Source organism: Quercus suber, unplaced genomic scaffold (genome assembly GCF_002906115.3).
Source record: "Quercus suber isolate HL8 unplaced genomic scaffold, Cork oak 2.0 scaffold_53, whole genome shotgun sequence".
Lineage (NCBI taxonomy): Eukaryota > Viridiplantae > Streptophyta > Magnoliopsida > Fagales > Fagaceae > Quercus > Quercus suber.
This window is the reverse complement of record NW_027069518.1, coordinates 1630864-1647833: the sequence shown is the minus strand read 5'-3', so window position 1 is coordinate 1647833 and position 16970 is coordinate 1630864. Positions and strand designations below refer to the sequence as shown.

Sequence of the window (16970 nt, the reverse complement as noted above, 5' to 3'; positions counted from 1 at the left end):
AAAGGCATTCTATGTGATCTTTATAGCCACAAATTCTTTTTTTCCATTATTAATAAATTTCATGGAGTGAAGCATCGCATGAGTAAGAATTGAATTGTCTTGGGTAATTCTACCGGGACAAGAAGAACAGCTTGTAAAATGAAGTAATTTTTGGAAGAATAGTTTGGATTTTTGTTGGCTAGGTTAATTTTTTTAATGATTTTGTTAGTGCTGATTAGCTCGTATTGATGGCTTTCTCTAGGCTTACTTTTGCTATTAGTGTGATCAAACTGTTTGCGTACAAGTATAAATGCTTGTGGAATATGAGAGGGTAAAAGATGAGGTTCAAGTTTTTAGAAAGGAGTTTTACACACATATACCTTAGATTAGGTTAGAGTAAAATTTTTATCTCTTGTATTAAAAGAAAAGTCTAATCTCAAAAAAGAAAAAATGAAAAAAAAAAAGAAATAATGGTGATAGTTGTTGGTGACAGTTAACGGTGACAAGTAGGGTAATTTCTTTTTCTGTAGTCTAGAGTTTTTGTAGATCAACTAAGATTTCATGATGTTTTTTATCATAGTTCAAAATTTCCCTCCATTCTAACCAGCCGGGGGAAAAAAAATCCATCTTCTATAGGATTAGCGGATAGACTATGGTCTTCACAACAAGATGTTTTCATTTTAAAAGATGTTTTCATTTTAAAGGAAATGAAGATGATGTATTTTTTAGATAGACAAAGTTTGGCTACAAATTTAGTTGTAGACAATGACTGCAATTTTACTCAATATCTTTTATTAGATGTGAATTTTGACAAATCCACCATTAGATAATATTTTTTTTTTAATGTTCTCCATATTTGCAAAATTTTCAAAATAATTAAAGATTAATAACAATGTCATTAATAAATGTTTAAATTTTAAGTTTTTGTAATCTAAAATATACATAAAAATAAGTTTATAGATCGAAAAGTAAATAATATCCGAATATGACATAAAATTTGATATATATGTTAAGAATATGCTACAAACTCACTCAATAAAATTGGACAAATTAATATGTGTAATACATGCCTTGAATCATGTTAAAAAAAAAAAAAAGGTTTCAATATGCGGTGCACCAAGTGCACATATTCTATTCAATTTTTATTATTATTATTTTTATTTATTATAAAAAGCACATATCCTCTGCCACACAAAGCGCCTTAGAAATCCCCATCCAACGAGAATTGGTTTGTGATTGTCTTGACTTATACCACCAGCTATGTTTAATTGTGAGTGAAACGTAGTTCGAGCTACGGCAGAGGTTAAATTCATAGTCTTGCTATGTGTTTTGTGAGTCACTCTCTTTTAAGTGTGTCTTGGTTTTAGGCTCTGTGAGAGTATTTTTGTGCTACATGTGTAATCTCTCTATTTTCTTAGTGGAATATTCTCTTAGATATTGCCTGTGAACGTAGGCTTATATTAAGACCGATTGTTTCTTCTAATATTTCTATTTTTATTTTGTATAAACCCATATATTTTTTTTGTTGAATAAAAAAGCAAAATCTTGAGAGCAAGTCACATGACGAGTTAAACCCCGCACTTTGTAGAGTAGGCCTTCTCACATGTGGTAGTTAGACAAGGATCAATAATCTTGTGTGAAAAAGGATTGTGGGGTTCAATGATTACCTCAGCAGATTAGCCTTGTCCGCAAGATTTGAGTATCACTCAAGCTTTTACCAACTTTAGAGGGTGGGGGTGGCAATTGTTGGATGTAAATACTCCATGCCCATTAATCTAGGGAGAATTTTGGGCTTAAGGTCCAACAATTGAAACACATAATTAAGGTCCCACATCGACATGGCACTCAGGCCAACCTAAAAAGATCTGGCTTCAATAAGATACGTGCTTTGTTAACAAAACAAGGATTGTTGAAAAAATTGATGGGAATAGTTTTTCTTTTGCTGAACCTTAATATTCTCTCTCTGTGCTTGTCGTGCTGATTTAACTTCTGTGGAGAAAGTGCACATAAATGGCGCCTTGCATCACAATTTATATCTAATATTGAAATCTTATTTTCAGGGTACATAAAAGCTAATTGATAATTAAGTTGCAATGGCAACACATGATGTCAATTTAAACGACGGTAACTATTTTACTTTCCCATCGTTTAATAGTGTAGTCATTCATTGAGTTCTTAACAAAATGCACATTACTTACTAATTAAGATATCACCAATTTCAAACATGAAGCAGCCCATGCTGAGCGTTCAAGGCTTCATCTGGCTGCGTTGAAAGGTGACTGGAATTCTATCGAGGACATGCCAAACATTCAAAGAGAAATTACTAAGAAAAGAGAAACCACTCTTCATATTGCTGCTGCAGCAAACCAGGAAGAGTTTGTAAAGAATTTAGTAGAGGGGATGAGTAGTGATGACATAACAGCTGAAAACACTGTTGGGAGCACTGCTTTGGCCTATGCTGCTGCAACTGGAAATGTGAATATTGCCAAGGCAATGCTGAAGAAAAACAGAGACCTGCCAAACCTAGGTAGTGGGATGAAACCACTGCTCATGGCTGCTTTATTAGAACACTATCAAATGGTGGAACATCTTTCTCGTTCGACAAGGACTTGGGAGTGGGATATAATAGATCAGACTGAACTATTTGTCACTTATGCCAGGGTTGGGTACTACGGTAAGTATAAGTTATTTCTTGCCTTGGTTTTTATCTTCTTCTTCTTCTTCTTATTATTATTACTTAAGTCGTATTGGTGAGTAATANTACTATTGTTATTTTTAAGACTTACAGTTTACTCTTAATTATCCATTAACTAATGACATTGAAACTTTATTAAGTGTTAGAAATACTGAAACGTAGTACTGTATTTCATGTATAAAAGAATGTACATAGATGCCTTTATATAGAGGCATATGTGTGCAGTACAAGTAAATATGTGTGCTATACAAGTAACCTAATTGGGCCTAAAGCCCACAACACTATATATGTTAACAGCCCCCCTCAAACTCAAGGTGGATGTGAGACCAACTTGAGGTTGTCAACCAAAGTACGAAGGCGTCCCTTAGGATGTGACTTGTGAAGATATCTGCAAGTTGATCTTTAGAGGAGACTGAGATCAGCTTGAGAGCACCATGGACAAGATGAAAACGGATAAAATGACAATCGATCTCAATGTGTTTAGTCCGTTCATGGAAGACATCATTGTGAGCAATATGAATAGCACTCTAGTTGTCACAATAAAGAGGAGTAGCAGAGGATGTAGACACACCTAAGTCTTGAGAAGCCATCGTAGCCAAAGGAGCTCAGATGTGGTATCAGCAAGGGCACGATATTCTGCTTCAGTACTGGAGCGGGCCACATGAGTTTGTTTCTTGCTTCGCCAAGAAATTAGAGAAGAACCAAGAAGAAAGCAATAACCAGTGGTGGACCTGCGATCAGTGGGGTCTCCTGCCCAATCAGCATCAGAAAATGCACGAAGAATAAGAGAAGACTGAGCAGAGTAGAAAAGACCATGGAAGAGAGTGCCCTTTAAGTATCGAAGAATGCGCAGAACAGCAGCATAGTGAGTCGATCGTGGAGCAGACAGATACTGGCTCACTTGGTGAACAACATAGGAAATGTCTGGACGAGTGACAGTGAGTTAAACCAAGCTGCCAACCAAGCGTCTGTAAAGAGAGGGATTAGACAATGGTTTCCCCCCTGAGGGAGTCAGATGCGCATTAAGCTCAACTGCTCTGATACCATGTTAGAAATACTGAAACGTAGTACTGTATTTCATGTATAAAGAATGTACATAGATGCCTTTATATAGGAGGCATATGTGTGCAGTACAAGTAAATATGTGTGCTATACAAGTAACCTAACTGGGCCTAAAGCCCACAACACATATATGTTAACATTAAGAATGTCTTTCTTTTGGCTTATCCTCGTTTGCTACGTGTATAATTAATAAAATATAATATTTGGCCTAACAAGTATACCACTAAATTGTTATAACATAGTGTGGGACGACATATATAATACACAGCAACTTGTAGATGATCCAGAATGACTTGTAGCTCAGTAAATGATGAGTCAAATGAATTGTAGCTCGTCTTGTTGCATAGCTGGTTTAACAGGAACTGAGTGCATGACGGAAAAATAAGTTCACTACTTTTTTCTCTTTGTCCGGTATAAACTTTCAAAAGAGAAATAATCAAAATGTTCCTTCAAGAATACTTTTTCTCAGTAGAGTATAACTAAATGGTAAATGCTAGAACACAGACCCAGATGCAAGAAGAAAATCCGTCATGATTTTCTTTGCTTTGAGTATTTCTTTTTGGTGTAAAATTTATGCAGGTCAAGCCTTGGAAATGATGAAGGTCAACTCTAATTTAGCTACCGCTAAAAACAGATTCAATGATACTGCATTGCATGTATTATTAGCTCGCAAACATTCGGCATTTGTTAGCGAAAGTCAACAAGGAATTTTAAGGAGACACATCAATTCATGTGAGTTATCCAACTCAATTTTTGGATGGATGAGATGATTTTTATTGATAAACAAAAATAGCACATCAATACAATGTACATTACACATCACTTATAGTTCTTACTAATCGACACTATATTTTCAAACAAATCACTACACTTACAAAGCAAAAGACACTTCTTCCCTCGGCAACCAAATGGTATCAAACATAGAAAGAATGAACTATCATATGCTTACTAATATTTAACAGACTTTTTATAAATGTGCTGCGTACCTTAAGCCCAAATTCACATTAGGATAATTCTAATAGAAGACGGGATTTGAAAAGGCTGAAGTGATTTGTTAAAGTATCTGAAACATAGCTTTGGTAAAATATTAACATAGGGGAAAAAAAAAATATGGAGAGACAATTAAACGAAAGTAAGGGAAATAGAGTGAAAGCAGGCATTAACGTGGTTCGAACCAATAGTCTATATTCATAATAGAAAGCCCTTAAATGACTACATATTTACTATTAAAATTTCGTATTACAATGAACCATAAATAAAATATATATAGGAACTAATTATAGGGACTAAGCCTTAGGCCAAAGCTAGACTAACCCTAGTATTTGAGTAGTTGCACTACAAGTATGATATGAATTGCTTTGCTTGTTTTATAAGCCTATGGACTTACAATGTACCTGGGCTTCTTTAGCCATATCTTTAACACCCCTCAAATTCAAGATAGAATTTGAAAGATGCATTGGGCTGGAATGTAAGCTCATGAACATGTGTCTAAGATGTCTTGAATATGGACATGAGTAAACGGACTGGATGTAAAATTGACAAGGCACAATTGGAATGAATTGTGCAAAATACTAGCGATGACAATGAACAACTTGCTGGTTTGTGTTTGTTTAGTTTAGACCCTTGTACACTTAAATTGTTTAACCTAATTAATTAACCAAGTTGTTACTTAGGTATATTATTCAGATATAGGTTAAACACAAACAATCATATTACTCAATGCGGAAAAGTGAAGAAGACAAGCAATATGATGACTTAGGAAAATCAATGAAACCATCCGGTTTTAAGGTTAAAAAACCTTGAGAGGATTTAACCTAAACTATATATGCTCAAGGCAAACAATTCACTATGATAGAATGGAAGTTTTACAAAAGATTTTCCCTAAATCTAAATCTACCTCTTGTAGTACTTATTCACACGACCACGTGTAGCTCTAAATCCATGACCTCTTCTATATGAATTTGTTGCACACAAACACCCACGTTTGTGACTCTGAGATCCCACTCAAAGTTTTAAATCATCAGTTATGTATGATCTTGTATGGAGCAATTTAACCCACCAATTCTTGAATGTAGATATTCTTGAATGTAGATATTCTTTCCGGTAGATGCTTGTTGAGTTAGAAGGCTACAGAAACCTCACAAATTTCACAAGAGTAACTCACAAGACTTCTAAGAACTTCTGAAACGTATTTAGGTTTTTCCTTTTATACTAGGTAGTGTTGGATTGAAACCTGAAATGTTTTTGCAGACTTAGGGCCTAATTAAAATTTGTAAAACACGATCTTCGATCGGTCAAGCCTTGCAGATCTTGACTTCTTTTTCCTGTAGCTTGACTGTTCTTGAATCTTGACTCAAATCATCATGAGCAATGTCTAACACTTGTACTAGACATGTTTTTGTTCTTGGTTTTCCAACTTACAAAAACTGGAACCTAAACATTTATTCCTAAATATTTAGAACCTAACAGTTTGTGATCAAAGAACAATTAAACTAGAGGCCAAAGAGTGGCTACTGTATTTGAGGACGACAACACTAGTGGCCTATGGCCTGAGGATATTGGCAATGGAAGATGTTGTCATGAAGCACATTAGCAAGTTGAAAATTTTCACATAGATCGAACCAAAAAAGAACGAGTGATACACCTATTAATGTGACTTTGGAGCCTTAAATGAGAAAACCAGTCACAAAATCAAAATCTACTTGGAAAACAGAGTAGGATAGTGCCTTACCCATAGAGAAACAATGTCCAGAAGTGCCTTGACAATGGGCTTGAGATTAGATGCAAAACCTAGGGTATTGTACCTAATGCAATTTTTATGAATGATTAAGGCCTTGTTTAGATTTTTTTTTGATCACTCATCATTCCTCACTCAATTTCCGTCACTCATAACTTAAAACACCCTACCCCGTTTGGCACCATCACTCACTTGTCATCACTCAATATTTTTCAACTATTTGTGGGCCCCATATGTGTCACTTGGTGCAGATTTTACTTTTTTTTTTCTTCAACCCCCAATACCCAAACTCACTGAACCTAGTGAGAAGAAAAAAAAAAAAAACCAGAAACTTGAACCAGTGAAAGAAGAAGGAAAAAAAAAAAAAAAACCAGAAACCTGAACCCAGTGAAAGAAGAAGGAAAAAAAAAAAAAAAAACCCCAAAACCCAAACCCAGTGAAAGAAGAAGAAAAAAAAAAAAACCCAGAAATCGCATGCAGTGAAGGAAGAAGAAGAAGCCACCTAGTGTGAAAGGAAAAAAAAAAAAGAAGAAGATGAAGAAACCGTAGGCATTGAAACCAGTGAAGAAAGAAAAAGAAAAGAAAAAAAAGAGATGGTCAAAAGTTGCGGCTGAGTTTGACAGTGGGTCCATCCATGTAGTATTATTTATGGAAATACCATTGAAAACAGAGTTATAGAAATTGAAAACAGCTAAAATGTGTTTTTAGTTTCCATAACTCATCACCAAAAAATCAGAGAATTAAGTAATGGAAACTAAAACTGGAAACAACTGAAAACAAAATCCAAACAAGGTTTTGAGTCATGGTCCCACAATTTTTGAGTTATGAGTAATGGAAACAGAATTATGAGTTATGGAAACACAAAATCCAAACACCCCTAAGATTGATAGTTGCAAGTAAAAAGTAAAAAATGTTGTGAAAAAAGTGAATAAATGTTAGAAATGTTAAGAAAAGTAAAAAGTAAAAGTAAAAAAAGTAAAAAGTGAAAATAATATTGTGAGAGAAGAGTTAGTGAATGGCACCTGATGTAATACCACTCTAATTATTACACCAGATCCTAATCCTAGACAATAGAGGTCAACTTTCAATGATCAGTGACAACATGATCAACAATCAAATGACAATGGTCGATGATTAAAAGACAACGTCAATGGTCAAATAGAGGCATGGCCAATGATCACAGCTGGTGGTCAATGGTCAACATAATGGTAGACAGTCAGTACTTGCAAGGCACTAATTGAGAACCAAGGCTTGTTGAGGAGAAGACATGTGGCAGACGCTAGGACTAATGAATGGTGATTAACCGTGGGCTCCTAGAACCCTATTTGAAGGCGAAAAAAAGGGTCTAATACCAGGTTGAAGTTATCGAAACATAACTTTAATACTTCGTTAAAACAAAGAGAAGTAAAATAAAAATAATGTAGTTGGAGAAAAAGTCATATTTTTTAGTTTTTAGACCTTGAAAACACTATGTTTAATCTAATTTATTGGCCAAGTTGTTATTTAGGTTAATTATTTAGATATAGGTTAAACATTTATCATATATATCTGCACAACGAAAAACTAAATAACATAAGATGTGATGATTCAGGAAAACTAATGAAACAAATTAGTTAAAGGAAAACCTAGGGGAACGATACCAAGAGAACAATTTACTATATCAAATTGAGATTTACAATCAAAAATACTAATTCGTAGTAAATCTAACTACAGTTACCAAACTGAGTTTTGAATTCCTCAGACTTTTTTGATATGGATTTACTCTAACATGAACCTCTAGTTCATGTCTTGATCTTTAGTATGCTTGATAGTTGAAACTTGGCTGTAACTTTACTCGATCCATCAGTTCTAGAAATACGAGTGTGATCTCCGGTAGGTGCTTGAAAGAGTTAGAAGGTTTAATAACCTCATAGATCTCAAAAGAGTAACTCTCTAAGACTTGAAAAATGTGCTTTAGGGTTTTCTTTGCATACCTAGTAGGTTTGGACTGAAATCCTAAACATTTCGCGAGCTAATGGGACTTAAAACAAAACCTGCAATTCGTGGTATGATTGATCAAACCAATCTCTTGATCGGTTAAGCTCTTTAGTTATTCACTTCTTCTTTCTGCAGCTTGTACGTTCTTGAATTATAACCTGTAGCATTTTGAGCAGTGTCTAAAACATTTCATAGAAACTAATGTTGGGTTAAAATAGATTGACTCTGGTAAATTAATTCCATTACCCAAGTTGATTAATTAGTTCAAATTACATGCAAATTGTGGAGGCATCAACAAATCACCAAATAAACTAGATGCAGTGAAATTAAATTGGCACAGTGATTTGTTGACAAATGAGAAAAACCTCTTGCAAGGCAAAAACCCCACCGGGTGAATTTAATGTCACCACTTCCAAGAATCCACTAATTAATAATCAAGCAGTTACAAGTATGAGAAATCTTACCACTATTCTGGCTTATCCCAAAATACCAACATATAGTTAAACTTTTACTCCAATACCCAATTGGACTTGATCTTGTAGTAGCCTTCTTTCATTTGTTGTACAAATCTCCAATCAGTGACTAATTCCTTTGTACGGATCCCAGTACATGACTAACTCCAACAACTTGATTGATTATTGTTGGTTGTAAAGTTCTTCATTTCATAAATGATAAAGATCAGGAAGCACTTGGTTACAAAACCCTAAGGTGCACAAACGCAGTAGCTTTTCTCAGAGTATATGTGTTCTAAGTCTCTGTCTCCGTGTATAATGCCTTTTAAAATAAGCCTTATATATGACTAGAGTTGTAAGAAGAAAAACTCTAATCATTCAAGTCATCATGGACCGAAATTCAAACCTGAAAAATCTGAAATCGTAGTTCTCGAAAGATTAAGCTTGTGCCAAGCTTGTCCATTAATCTTCGATAGCAGCATCTATTGAGCTTGTGTCGAGACTTAATAAAACAAACTTTCTCCACTTGTTTCTTGGGTCAACTTTCATGTCTTTGATGATATCACTTGCTATGTTTGAACAACATACTCCTTAATACATTAAACCCAACTTAGATTTACCTAATTACAAGTAAAGTGCGCTTTGTCAAAGAATTAGCCAATTACATAGAAAATATGACCCTAACAACTAAGATCTATCATATACAAGTTTATGTTCTCGATTTGCTAACACATAAAATATTTAGAACCTAAACATTTATTTCTAAATATTTAGAACCTAACAGGCTTCACTTTTACTATAAGATTGTATATTACAATGAATCCTAAATATAGAATATATTGGAGCTAACAATAAAATTTAATTACTCTCCAAGTACTTGTGTCTAAAATATACTTGAGCCTACTGGGTCACACTATTTTTATTATGTTTAACAAACAATATATCTATTTATAAGGTAGTTGCTCGCAGGGGCGTAGTCAGGATTTTTTACATGGGGGGGCCGATTTTCGACGATGTTGATTATCATTGTTGTATGGATAGTCTATATATTTAGGTTAATATGGACCTTCTTTGAGATAAGCTCGTCGAATTTTATCTTGTTTTTTGATAGGAAATTCATATATTTGTTTACGTGATCTTGGATCACGATCTATTTCTTCAGATTGAATTCTTGAATATTTGGAGGAATGTTTATCAGGCATTGAAGTATCAACATTTATTTCTATAGCCACATTTGTTTCTACAGCCATAGGTGTCCTAAATTTTGAGTTGCTAACATCTTTTTTCTTGAAGAATGTATCAATTGTTTTTCGTTTGCTCATAATTCTTTTAGCTTTAAGAATATGACTCGAAAATTAACCTGAAAAGAACTTAAAAAATAAAATCTTAATTAGAAATTTTTACTTAATTATATGAATGTTATTCATACTCAAGAAAAAAATAAAATTTCCACTATAGTTTAAACAGTCAACCCATCATCATTTCTATTATTCAAAATTTTCTGTATTTTAAACACACAAGTACACAATATAAATCAAACAATTTAACAACACCCACTGTCACACGATATCTAACTAATCAAAAATAGTTAATAAATCAAAAAAACTTTACCTAAGAAACTTTATCTTCACAAAGTGCAAACTTTATCTTCCCTTCAAGACTCATCACAAACAACCTCCCCATGCCCATGCCTTCAACCATATATTTCTCTAAAAATCAATGAAAAATTAAAGAGCATGTAAATATTTAAGTGTAGATAGTTGAGAAAAAAAAAAAAAACACTAAAAAGAGATGAAGCGGAAACTGAAAACTTATCCGCTTGCTATGCCCCTGCTCTGAATGATTTATTTTAAGAAAGCAAGAAGAAAGAAAATAATGGTCAGTTTTTTTTTTTTGAGGATCGTGAGTACTGAGTTTGAGAGGAGGGCTGAGCTGAGTAGTAAAAAGAGTCTAAAGAGATGATGATCTAGTGCTTAAATAAGAGAAGAAAACTCACTAGGCAGTCACCAAGTTCCAAATCCTGAAATTTGACAATAAAATATGCTAAGTGATTTGTTTTAGAAAGCTAGAAGAAAGAAAAAATTGGTTAGGATTTTTTTTTTTTTTCTCGGACTGGAGGATTGATGCTGAGTTTTGGGGCTGGTAGGCGGTACCAGTGGGAAGTGAAAGTGTATCAAAAAAAAAAAAAAATGAAGTAAAGAGAATAGGGATTTCGTGGGTGGGTTTTTGAGAGGGAGAAAGTAAAATTTTATTGTTTTTGTGTTTGGATTTTGAGTATTTAAATGTAAGTAGGTTAGCTTTTTGTTTTATTTGGAGTATAAGAGGCCTAAAATTAAAGTTGTTAGAGTAGAGGCCTAAAACTAAAGGCTTTTAGTAGGGAGAATAGAGGAGATATGGGAGGTCGGATGTCAAACATTGGAGGGGCCCAATCAATTTTCTTACATAGTCTAATGGATATTTTTTGCAGGGGCCACGGCCCCACCCAAGGGACAACGTGGCTCTGCCCCTGGCTGCTCGATTCTTTTTATGAGTTATTATTCATGCATGGCTAAATTTTTTGATCACTGTCATTTCTAGGGATGAAGTTAAAACAGGACTCAAAGCAAATTCAAGCCCATGAACTGGTTAAAGAAATATGTGTTCGAGCTTATGACGTTGAGAGTTTAAGTGAAAACCAAGAGTTATCACAATCACTATTTGCTGCAGCTGAAGTAGGCAACGTTGAATTCTTAATTGAGCTTATTCGTTTTGACCTTGAGCTAGCGTTGAAAACAGATCAAACCAATCGAAGCATATTTCATATTGCTGTTAAGGAACGCCACGAGAGCATCTTCAGTTTACTACATGAAATAGGCTCATTTAAGGACCTCATAGTGGAAAATATAACCAATGGTGGAAACAACATGCTACATTTAGCTGCAAAATTGGCACCTCAGCAGAAGCTCAATGCAATATCAGGAGCAGCTCTTCAACTACAACAAGAACTATTATGGTTCAAGGTACTTATAATTTGCTTCGTTTTGAATTCGTTAACTGTTCTGTCTATATATATAGACATACGGTACATATGTTTTTTGTATTTAGAAATATGGATCTTTTACTCACGGCATTGTTCTTTCTTTTTCGTTTTCGTTATTTATACATAACCATTTCATAGAAAGTTCTCCTGCATTCACTAATGGCCTGTTTGAATGTTTAAAAAAGGAGGGGGAGTAAAGTAGAGGGAGGGAGAGTAAAGTAGAGGGAGGGAGAGTAATCTAATTACCTTGTTTGGAAGGTTTTTAAGAAAGGAGGGGGAGGGGTTTGGAGGGGTTTGGACTCCCTCTAATCCCCCATTTTTAATTCCCCTAAATTGGAGAGATTTGGAGGGGGAGTAGAGTACATAAACTATTGACCAAATAAATTACCTAATTTACCTTTATTATATTAACAAAATTACACAAGGGGAAGGGCTAATTACTCCCTTCCCCCTTACTAATTTTAAAAACATCCAAATAAGGAGGAGGTGAATCATTCTCCTCTACTCTCCTCTACTCTCCTCCCCACTACTCCCCTCCCCTCTACTCCCCTCTATGCTCCTCCCTCTCTAAACTTCCAAACAAGCCATTAGTCTCTAGTTTCAATTTTTTACATTTAGATTTAATTTCTACATAAAGCATTCTAGTACTAACAAGTCTCTCATGTGATATTTCCCATGATTTACAATGGAAAGGAGGTGGAAATGGTTGTTAAATCGTCGTTGAAGGAAATGAAAAATGAAGCAGGGGAAACACCGTATGTTTTATTTGCAACGATGCACGAGGAGCTAAGGAAGGATGGAGAGAATTGGATGAGGAACACAGCTAACTCATCAATGGTGGTTGCTACACTAATTTGTTCTATAATATTCGCTGGCCAACCAACTGATGGAATAAAACATAGTTCTGAGAATTCTAATCTTGAACTGGCCTTTTCAGTTTCAAGTACAATAGCATTATTTTGCTCATCAACATCCCTGATAATGTTCTTGTCCATCCTTACCTCACGTTATTCATACAATGACTTCCTTGTGTCATTACCTATTAAGTTGATGATTGGAGTTGCATCACTTTTCATCTAATTGCCAGCATGATAGTTGCATTTTGTGCATCCTTCAATTTGAAATATCAGAATCATCAAGGATTTCCATTGATGGCTGTTGTGTTTGGGATATTTGCCTGTGTACCGATCTTATACGTGTTGCTGAAGTACCGCCTATTATTTGATATAGTCCGATCTACCTGTTTCTCTAGCTCTCTGTTTAAGCCAAGACATCGATTACTTTACTAGCACGCAATGGCCAGTGAAGTGCAACTAGTCAAGCTTTTCTGTTGCTTTCTTTTGAATCTGTAAAATGTAAACGAATAAATTTGAACTCCATTATATTGCTGGGACGTGCTCGAGTTTGTATATTTTTGTTAAGCTTTTCTGTTGCTTTCTTTTGAATCTGTAAAATGTAAATGAATAAATTTGAACTCCATTATATTGCTGGGAGGTTCTCGAGCTTGTATATTTTGTTCAATGCTAATCTCTCTCTCTAGGGATCTTGGAGATGAAACTAGTGCAAAAGTAAGCGTTGTTTATTTGTTGCGAATTGAGGTAATTAATTATATGGAGACTTTACATACTACTCCCCTTTGCGTTATCAGTATTCTTAAGAAACCCATTTGGATGTTCTATTTTCATAAGTTTTGAAAGACATATCCTTCTTTACATATAGTATTATTGATATTCATGACCCTTTTCTAAGCATTGAAAAAAAAAAAAAAAAATTAAATTTAATTTTTAATTTTTTATTTTATACAAGATAGAATTTCAACTCTAGCCTAATTTAAGTGTATATGTGTGTGAAACTCCTTTCTAGAGACTTGAACCCCAATTCTTGCCCCCCACACCCTATAACTTCGGAGTTGCTGTCTACTCCTCCCCTAATAATATCATTTCATATGAAATAATTTAAGTGACCGTGCCTATGGGGGCAATATGTGTGTCATGATTTGGATTTTGTTTTTGGTGTTGTGGAGGTGGATATTGGGACTTAATGGGTTGATTATTTACTTTTTATAAACCCTACCGTGGGGGCAATTTACGATCCCATAGGAGCAATTCATGGGAGTGACTATCGTTGTGAGGGAAATACGCAGGTCATGGCATGTTGAAATTTGAAAATTTAACATTGTGCTTGTATATATGATGATTTGTTTTTGAATTCACAATCATAGTTGTCACTATCATATGATATATGACACATATCATATTGTGTACAAAAATTCTATATCATAAGTGCTCATAAATAGTAGTTTGTATCTGTTAGGTTCTAAAAATTTAGAACAATTGGCAAACCGTCAGTATAAACTTGTCTAGATATAGATTCCTAAATCTATACGGTATATTAGACAATGCTCAAATTACTGCAAGTCAAAATACAAGAATAAGGAAGCTGTAGGTTCAAAGAATTTGAAACATGCCAGGTTCGATTGATTGAGACATAGATCTGCAGAATTTAATTTTGACCCAATCGTTCATTAAGCCTATTAAGTGATTAGGGTTTCAGATCTAATTCTTTTCGTATTTAAAGGAAACCTTAAGGCATGTTTTAGGGGTTTTTAGTGAGAGAAGAGTGCATCTTGTGCCTGAATATGTAGATCTAGGGTTTTTGTACCCAAACCTCTCAAAAATTTTCTATCGGCAATATTCCTTGAAGAAACTCAAGATCTGGTGTTGTAGAAGTTACTGCATACAACATCAACTACTGCTGATGATCTACAATTTTGAGTGGGATTTCAAAGTCACAAACGTGGGTGTTTGTGTTCAACAAATTCAGAGAGATGAGTTCGTAGATTCAGAGCTGCATGTGATCACGTGAGTAAGTACTACAAGAGGTAGCTTTAATTTAGGGAAAAATCTACTGTAAACACTTCCATTCTATTTAGTGAATTTGTTGCCTTAAGGATAGTTTAGGTTAAATCCTCCTCAGGTTTTTTACCTTGAAACTGGGCGGTTTAATTGGTTTTCCTAGGTCATCACTTATCTTCTTTATTTTCCGCATTAAGTGATATGATTGTTTGTATTTAACCTAGGTATGTTTAAATGAACTAAGTAATAACTTGGTATTTAATTAGGTTAAACAATTTGAGTGTACAGTAGTCTAAACAAACAAACAGTATCTTATCATAGTTAAAATTATATGTATCATATAATATATAAACATGTGACTCTAAAATGATTTTTTTTTTTTTTTGGAGTTAAAATTTGTGCTTTTATTTGAATCCAACAAGTTGTTAGACTTGTTTGAAACACAAAATTATTAGGTTACTTAATTGAGTCCCAATAAAATGACATGTCCATAAGGTTTTATTTATTTATTTATTTATTAGTCGCTAACTCGTGAGATACACGGGAAATAGCTACTGGATGAGTTTCAAGAAAAAAGAAGAAGCAATGTTTTATTTATTAGTTTTTTGTGGGAATGAATAAGAGATATAATATTGCGTTTCTAATTTAGTTTGTGTTGTATATATAAATATATACAAGATAGATTGTGGTATATATACTAAAAGGCGCCTATTGAATGAAAATGTGTCCATTGACCGAAAATGTGCATGTTGAATGAAAATGTGTCTATTGACCGAAAATGCGCATATTGAATGAAAATGTGCCTGTCGAATGGTTATAATCCTTTGGATATAAATAGTTGTTCATATTTATTTGGTAACTTCTTCTTAATTTCTTCTCTTTCATCTTTCTTAGAAACACAAGAAACCTGTAGGTATTTTTCAAAATTTCTATTTGTAAATCGGGTTTTTTTTTGTTAAATAATGAAAATGTTCAGGAATCAAGCCACACAAACGGTAGCAATAGTAATACTGAACAATTTCTTCATTTGGTAACTTTTCTCAACTTCTTTTTTTTCATCTTTCTTAAAAACACCATATATTTTCTATATAAATTCACTCAAGCAAGGCCTTCTTACCCCCCTTTTCTCCATTGCTTCTCCTTTCTTCTCTAAAACTCTGTTTTCTCTTGTGAGTTCTCTGGTTTTTCTTTATCTCTTTGCAGTCCATTTCTGATTAGTCTTTTTTCTTTTTCTTTACTATATTCTTAGGGCTACTTCTTTAGAGTTAATCTATATTCTTATTTTCTTGTTGATGCTTAAAGGTTTATTACACGCAGAATCAATGAAATTGATTAATGAAACCATCAGTGCTCACCGAGAGGAACTGCTAGCATTCCTTTCAAGGTATGATGCCGTTAGATTTGAAAAGTACATTCTATGTATACAAAAACTCTTCTGAATAATTTGATTCTGACCCGGGATTTTTGGATGTTATAGGCTTGGTGGCAAACCTAGAGGAATCTACAAGACCAAACAACTTCTAGAAGAGTTCGAAAATGTATAATGTTTCAGTATTTTTAAATGTAGACGAGGCACTAATTTGTATAGCCACAAGATATAGATATAGATTAATTTATGTAGCCACGTGGTGCAATAAGGAGTGGATAACAAAAAGTCAAAATGTGCCTATTGACTGAAAATGAGCCTATTGAAAATTGAAAAGTCACAACTGTTCGGTGTTTTTAAATGTATACGTGACATTAATTTGTGTAGCCATGTGGCACAATGAGTAGCGTTCAACAAAAAGTCAAACGTTTCGGCTATTAGTTATTATATAGATATATATATATATATATATATGTTTTCAAAATTTAGACTACACACTTGAAACTTCACTTTCATATTTGCAATTTTTTTAATATACTAAATGAAAATATAGCTATTTTTTATTTTTGTCATTATTGTTATAAGTCTAAGAAGTTAGAATGCAAAGAAGAAATTAAAAAAAAAAAAATTAAAATAAAAGGACAACAAGAGATAGTAAATGTTGATAGTGCAAATAAAATTTCAAAGAAGAGAAATAAATTTGCAAGATGATGAACATGATGATAATGTTAACTTGTATGGAGTTGATTAGGCAAAATGATGACTACGGTGAAGTTTTTTTATTTTATTTTGGGTAATATGTCATGTATTATCACTTTTGAATTTAAT

The 16970-nt window shown here is 33.8% G+C and overlaps 1 protein-coding gene across 1 annotated transcript in view; it reads left to right on the top strand.

Annotated features, from left to right (window-relative positions):
• The window catches only part of LOC112037078 (uncharacterized), an 18195-nt gene extending 4724 nt beyond the window's left edge, over positions 1-13471 (top strand). Inside the window, exons 2-6 of the mRNA XM_065772117.1 lie at positions 2040-2103; positions 2213-2653; positions 4316-4468; positions 11480-11901; positions 12615-13471. Of these exons, the coding sequence (XP_065628189.1) occupies positions 2073-2103; positions 2213-2653; positions 4316-4468; positions 11480-11901; positions 12615-13001 (1434 nt within the window). The 5' untranslated portion in view covers positions 2040-2072 and the 3' untranslated portion in view covers positions 13002-13471. The remainder of the gene's footprint in view (positions 1-2039; positions 2104-2212; positions 2654-4315; positions 4469-11479; positions 11902-12614) is intronic.
• Positions 13472-16970: the final 3499 nt, after the last annotated feature.